The sequence below is a fragment of the Babylonia areolata genome, chromosome 2 (assembly GCF_041734735.1).
Source record: "Babylonia areolata isolate BAREFJ2019XMU chromosome 2, ASM4173473v1, whole genome shotgun sequence".
Lineage (NCBI taxonomy): Eukaryota > Metazoa > Mollusca > Gastropoda > Neogastropoda > Buccinidae > Babylonia > Babylonia areolata.
In genome coordinates, this window is record NC_134877.1 from 57700732 (window position 1) to 57708231 (window position 7500).

The window sequence follows — 7500 nt, forward strand, 5'->3', positions numbered from 1 at the left end:
TTATGCATTGACTTTTTTGTTTGTTTTTTGTTTGCTTTCTCTCTCTTGTTCTTTTGTGGTTGGCGGTAGAAATATTGATGAACCACTTTCAGTGTGTGTGTGTGTGTGTGTGTGTGTGTGTGTGTGTGTGTGTGTGTGTGTGGCGCGCGTGCGCGTGCGTGCGCGAGCGCGCGTCCTTCAGTTATATTTGTATCTGTCTGTCAGCCCTGTCTGTGCGGCCCATCGTTTTGGTGACCTATCCATCCGCCTGTATGTCCATCCATGTTCATGTATGCATGGTAGTCCGTCGTGTTCGACTATGGCCATCAGAACAGCAGAGGAGGTAACTGCTGTCCCGACTACCTAGGCTAGAATTTGATTATAGTGGCGAGTGTCTTGCCCAAGTTACATCCCCACTCTCTCGGCCAAGAGTTTCAGGACAAGTCGGCATTGGGATGGTTCCCAAAGGCCAGCTAGCTCCCAAGGCTGCAGCACGAAGAGCCAGTGCGATTTTGCCTCCTAGTTTGAGAGTCATAGTCCTTCACAAAAGACTAAGCTGTAAATGCTTTCCCATTGCAGTGGAGGAAACATTGATAATACAGCTCTCACTTTGCTGTAGGCCCAGCTGTAAAGTTATGTCAATCTGTGATATAAGCTGAGTGTTGGGCCTAAATCCATGTTATTACCATACAGACTAACGTGAACATATTAATACAGTTTCAAGGAGGCACTAAAGCGATCTACATACACACGCTACATCAAAAACAGTATTGTCTTTTTATGTGTACATGTTGAATGACTGTGATTTTCATGTATCGTTTATCTGTTTTACACCAGAAATGATTTATCTTTTGTTGAGATAATTAAGGATTATGTATTTTTGTATTGTGTATTGTGTATTCTGGCTCGTGTTAAAAAAAAGAATCCCACAACAACAGCAACAACGAAAGAAGAACCTCAAATACAAATAGTTTTAATGCATCCAATATTTACTTGGTTGCGCTAAAAGAATAATTATAAACATATAGGCAGGAGCTACTGTACCAACCTCCCTGTATTTTTGGATTGAAAAAAAAAAAAAATCAAACTAAAATTATGACTGATCTATGTACAGTCAAATAGCCTTATCTCCCCTTTAGCTGGAACCCCAGAAGGACAATCCGCAGGGAAAAGCAATCACTCCAACCGGACTTTGGATAAGGACGGGAGGTCTGTTCGCAGTATCAATCATTGATGAACACACAACACACAACACAGGTTGACGAATTAACTCAGTCCGGATCAAGGAGGTTGTAATCAACTTCTGTTTGATGAAATATTGATGACTCCGGGTGATTGGTGAGGACTGGAAAGAGATAGGTGAGGGGAAAGGGGGAGGGGAACGCGGGGCGAGGGATGGGGAGGGGAGTGGGGGAATGAAATGAAGAGAGAGAGAGAGGAAAAGAGAGAGGGAGAGAGGGTGGGGCTGGGTGCGTGCGCTTTGATTAAGTGTGTGTGTGTGTGTGTGTGTGTGTGTAAGGCAGATGGGATGAAGCGTATAGACGCCTCCTTGACACTGGAACTGTAAGTAGGATCTGAATCTGTGCTGCAGACATCGCGTTCCGTCATGCGATCTTTTCGTGTGACAATGAAGTGCGCGCGCGCGGTGTGTGTGTGTGTGATCAGTTCAATATCTGTCTAAATTCATTGATTTTAAGACATCCAAAATCGAGGAGAGGGCAGTATAGTCGAGTTATTTCAGGACCCAGTAAACATTTGCTTGGCTTAAGTAATTCCTTCTTCTTCTTCTCTCCAAACCAGCTCCCCTCCCCCCCCTCCCCACCGCCCCCCTCACACACACGTACACACCCATCGCACCTCCCCTAACCCCCTTCTTTCCCCCCCACCTCACTTTCTATTGTCCCCACACCCATCTCTCTCATAATCCCACACCAAAGCAACAACAACAACAACAACAAAAATAACAACCAAAAAACCTTCATTGTGCCACAGAATAGAGATCTCCAGCAAAACTGAAGCATTCTCTCTCTCTCTCTGTCTGTGTGTGTGTGTGTGTGTGTGTGTGTGTGTGTGTGTGTGTGTGTGTGTTCTTTGTTATATTCTTTCTGCAGGACTTTCTTTGTTTTGTTTTTCTTCTCTCTTTCTCCCCTTTCCATTAAATGTATGTGTGCTATTGTAACTGATGTTGATTAGCAAGGACAGATTGGAAGAATGGGCCATGCCTAAAAATCTTAATCATTGAATAAAAAAACGTTTTGAGTTCTCAGTTCTCTCTCCCCCCCCCTCTCTCTCTCTCAGAGATACGCCACATCTCTCTCCTTCCTCTCCTTTACTGAAACGTTCCCGAAGTGTTCCTGATCGAAGTGTGATGTAAGCTATTACGCTGTGGGCCACCAGTCACGTAAGCAAAGGGCCTGGTTTTTGTTTTTTTTGTTTTTGTTTGTTTGTTGTTGTTGTTTTTAAAACCCTGGTGCCATGAAGACCGCCGCGCCAGCTCTGTCACCGTATCCTGGTGTGCGTGCTAGCCCACGGAACGCTGGCCGACTTAACTCCCCTGAATCCGTTCTCTCTCTCTCTCTCTCTCTCTCTCTCTTCTTTTTTTTGTGAACGCACCCAGATCTTTCCAACGTTGACGGATCACGCAGTCTACGTCGCCCTCTCCCTCCCTCTTCCCCCCCCCCCCCCACACCCCCCGCCCCCCTTCCCAATGTCCCGCCAGTGCCCGCCCCTATCTCCCACCACCCTCCTATCCTGCATCCTTCCCCTCCCCCCCCCCCCAGCCCCTTGATTAATGCCTGCACATCATCCAGGTTTCCTTCAACGTCCATGGTGCACGCTTCATTCGTGAGTGTTTTAGAGAGTGATCGAACGAATGGGTGTGGTCCTTTTTGGTGAAGATGAATGTGTGAACGGATTCTGTGTCGGTGTATGTGTATGCCCCCCTCCTCCCTCCCTTTCTCTCTCTCTTTTTCTCTCTCTTTTCACAAACACACACACACACACACACACACACACACACACACACACACACACACACAGAGTTCCTGTTACCGACCACTCGCCAACAAACACGTTCACATAGGTCATGCGGTTTAAAAATTGTATGGTTTTTGTGTGCGTTTTTTTCGCCTCCTTCACTCCCATTTCCTTCCTCCCCCCTCTCCCTTCTACCTCACCCGTTCCTTCCACATAGCTAGCCCTCTCTTCTTCCATACACACACACACACACACACACACACCACAGACACACACACACCACACACACCACAGACACACACACACACACACACACTGTTCTTTACTCGTTCAAATCACACCCCCTTCCCCCTCACCATTCAGCTACCTGATCGTCTCCTGTTTCACGAGAGAACTGGAACGGAGAGAGAGAGTGAGTGTGTGTGCGTGTGTGTGTGTGTGTGTGTGTGGCGTAATAAGCTATTACAGCCACGTTCCGCTAGCCTGCGCAAGCCTGATGACGTTATTAGTCTGATGACGTAATTAAACCACGGAACTGAGCGTCCGACGGCTCCGAAACTGGGCTACAAGGTGATGGGTGGCTCGTCCCATCTGCCCCTTACACACTGTCTCTGTCTCTCTCTCTCTCTGTCTCTCCCTCTCTCTCTATTTGGTTGTCACATTTTCCTTAAGCTTGCAAAAGTTAAGTCCATAAATAACATGCTATTATTTTTCCTTCCGTGAGTTTCAGGCTAAAGCAACGAGCGATCAATAATAATAGCTTTGATGGACTTGGGTAACTCGTTTTAGAAAGAGTTGGGAAGAAAGTGTAAAGAGCTAAATCTGAGTAACTTTATAAAACTTCGGGCTGGGGGCTGGCGTGGGGGAGGTTTATAACACGCTGTATATAGAGTATATGTTAAAAAAAACAACAACCCCAAAACAATCAGTGTTACGGTTCGTTACGATCATCGGAAGTCTCTATTAGTCAACAATGAAGCAGTTTTGTGTCCTTGTACTTAACACCCTACGAAAGGGAGCAATAAGGTTAATCATTTAAATCTCTGCTCAATGTTTGAATCTTTTGGTGTCATTGTTGATATGTGTACCATTTGTTTTGTTGTTGTCGTATTATTGATGGATGTGCTGTTCCTGTTTCAAATAATGACTTGAAATAATCACTTATCAGAATGCTTTTTGATGGTGACAGCCAGATTTCTCTGATGTTATGATTTGGAAACCCATTTTAATTTCTTGCTACCAAGAATGAGTACGTTATTGTCGTCTGGTATTATCAATGGGTAAGACCAAACTGGTCTTAATGGGAAACCATTAATTCTTATTCTGGTTTTAAGAATGGGTACGCCACTTTATGCTGGTCTTCAGAATGACTAAACCACTTCCATCTGGTGTTTTTATTAAAAGGTATTGCTACTTATGTCTGGTGCTATCATGAATGGGTACGCCATATTCATCTGATGTTATTACTGACAGGAGTGCCATTCTAATCTGGTGTTATTGTTGTATAGAAACATAATTTTTATCTGGGGTTATTAATAACAGCCAGGCCATTGTAATCCGGTGTTATCATTAACGGGCTATGGCATTGCTTGATCTATGGTGCTTTCATTGATGTATTTATCATATTCTCCCGGTCTTGTCATTGGATTAAAAAACAAAAACAAAAAAAAACCCCACGAAACTAAAAGAATCCGTGGGCACAAAACAAGCTTGGTTCATTATTATGATGTGTAAACACTTGGCTTTCATTTTGGTCTAAATCATACGGTGACACTACATGACACTGTGGAAAGCTTGAATCGACTGTTATCAATGTGAACGTTTTTATAGTGATCTAAAAGACAACTAAACCTTGAATTTCACTCGTGTACGTTTACACAAACTTTGATGTTGACGCACGCTATATGTTACCACAAATACAACACACTACTTTCGGGAGGGGGCGGATCTACACACACAGTCACAAATTTATCACCCAGCCCCCAACAATCACACACACACACACACACTCACACACACACACACACACACACACACACACACACACACACACACACACACGCATATCTGTTACCCGGCAGCGAATACCCAAAACCCGTCTGTGAACACTGACACTCTCACAACTAACACCAAACCAAGCAAAGAAGAGGTTGGGAAGGAGATTTCCACATCAAACTCAGAATGATACAGACCACCACCCAGCTGTGCATTTCTTCAGCTTACAACACTGAACAACAAATACGACCCCCAACACACATCGAATATTATTGCCCTCTTACACAGTATTATGATCAAAACATTGCATTCTAGCACGCGATCGCGAATCGTTATCCTCCGACGTATGAAATTAAAAGTTTTTCTCTAACACACAGCGTCAGACAGGCTTTTAACACCCAACCGTAAATGTTACTTTTTAAGCACCATCTTCCAGCTGCAACATTCCCCTAAAACCCAGAATTAAATATCGTTCTCTACATACCGTACCATCATTTATCATTACTCTCCGATGCCCAGTATTACACGTTAGCATGCTCTGACGCCCAAACACTCCACACCAAATACTACCCTTTAACATCTAAAAATCAAACATTGACGTCTTCACAGTCAACATCAAACCGTACACGCTAACAGTCCACAACAGACATAATACCAAACATCAAACCCAATCCGTAGCTTATCACTAAAATTGACCATTACCCCTCTTGGCTCCAGTACCCCATCTTAAACATGACCCATTGAACCCGACAGGTAAAATGTACCCCTAAACACTCAACATTAAACTATCTTCTAACACCCAGCAACGAACTCTCTCCTATAATTAAACACTAACACCGAAAATTATTCTTTAACACCCGAACGTCGATATAACCAAAACTAGGCATTCAGATTCTACCAGGACCAGTCGTTCCCCAACCCTTAAAACCCCACCAACACCCAGCAGTGAAGGCACACACTCTTTGTTAACACCCAACAGTTCAGCGGTGTAAACAACAAAACAACAGGAACAACAACAAAAACAACAACAACAGCAGGAGATGGTGGGGTGGAGAGGGGGGAAACAACACAAACACACACCAAGAGAGAATGAAAGAACTTACATCAGGCTTAACAACGTCTCGCTCATCACTCACTGCAAGACACACTTCTGAGTGACTTCCCCTACCCCCGCTGCCAATTTGGAGGGCAGGTCGCTCACTTTGGAGGAAAGCTCGCTTAAGTTTGTGGGGAACTCTGGAACATAACAGAAACAACCCCAAGGGCCGCAGATGGTCAACAGAATCACTGTAGTCTGTAGAGGAGGGGAAGGGGGACAGTGTGCAACAATAGTAATACTAATAATATTAACAATAAGTCTGTCTGCCACATTGTTCTGTCGTTGTCTGTAACAAGATGGTCAACAGCATGGCTGTACTTTGTAGGGGATGGGGTAAGGGGACTGTTTGATAAACAGCAATGATAATGATGATAATAATGATAAACATGACAGAAATAACACGTCGCCAGGAAATCACTCGAACATATCAAGACAAATCAAGAATTGCCAGATATCGTCAGTGATGTCGTTTACATATAATAGAAACATCTATCATGGTCACACGCACACACACACACATGTCGTCAGCAATACCTGAACACAATAGGAACACTCAGTGTGGCTTGAACATTGTCAACAACTTGACTGAAACGAAATAGGTACATATAAACTGTCACCACGGCCGCGCATTGTCAACAAGGTACCATCAAAACAATGGGAACGCAAACCGTCAACAAAGATAACTAAACACACACACAACAACAACAACAACAACAACAGACAAACAAAAACCAACGACAACAAAAAACAACAGAACCACATGTTGTTAACTAACAATACATCACACTGGCTTTGGAGAAAGTCTAAAACAAGCACAAAACAGGTTCCACATCACATGTAAATACAGATTCACAATCCGTCATATCTGTGTCAGAATGCAAGAAGACTATATCAACAGCAGCCATAATCACACATTGCCACACTTCACTTTGCGAGATATGCACGAAACTCCGTATCGGCGACACAGAGCAGTGCCCCTGCAGAACAGGCAGCCAGACAACAGAACATCTGCTGCAGTCCTGCCCGCTCCACCAAGTGCTCCGAGAGAAAACCTGGCCCAGCGGCCTGGAAGCTCTACGGAGGACCTTAGGACCTGCGACGTACTGCCGCCTTCGTCGAGGAGACGGGGGAATCCATCTGATAAATGACGAACGAGACAACAACAACTTTGCAAGAAATCCCCAGAGGACGACCACTCAAGATGTAAAAGATAAGATATAGATGTACAACATAAGATAAAGAAAGAAAGTTCACGTGAATTGAGGTCAGGTAAAGAACACAGGGAGAGACACAAAACACATGACAAGGTCACCACATAATGTCAACGATATCACCCAGGTTATAAACAAGTTTGGAATAAAGTAGATATACACGAACAGAAAACACGACAATGACGTGTGGTCCGAACTGGTTTTGTAGAGACCTTTCGGACGACACAAACACTCAATCTG

The 7500-nt window shown here is 44.1% G+C and overlaps 1 protein-coding gene across 1 annotated transcript in view; it reads right to left on the minus strand.

The window, feature by feature from the left end:
• Positions 1-7500, minus strand: part of LOC143279524 (complexin-like) — a 307086-nt gene that overhangs the window by 3696 nt on the left and 295890 nt on the right. The window contains exon 9 of the mRNA XM_076583586.1: positions 6054-6186. Within this exon, the coding sequence (XP_076439701.1) occupies positions 6083-6186 (104 nt within the window). The 3' untranslated portion in view covers positions 6054-6082. The remainder of the gene's footprint in view (positions 1-6053; positions 6187-7500) is intronic.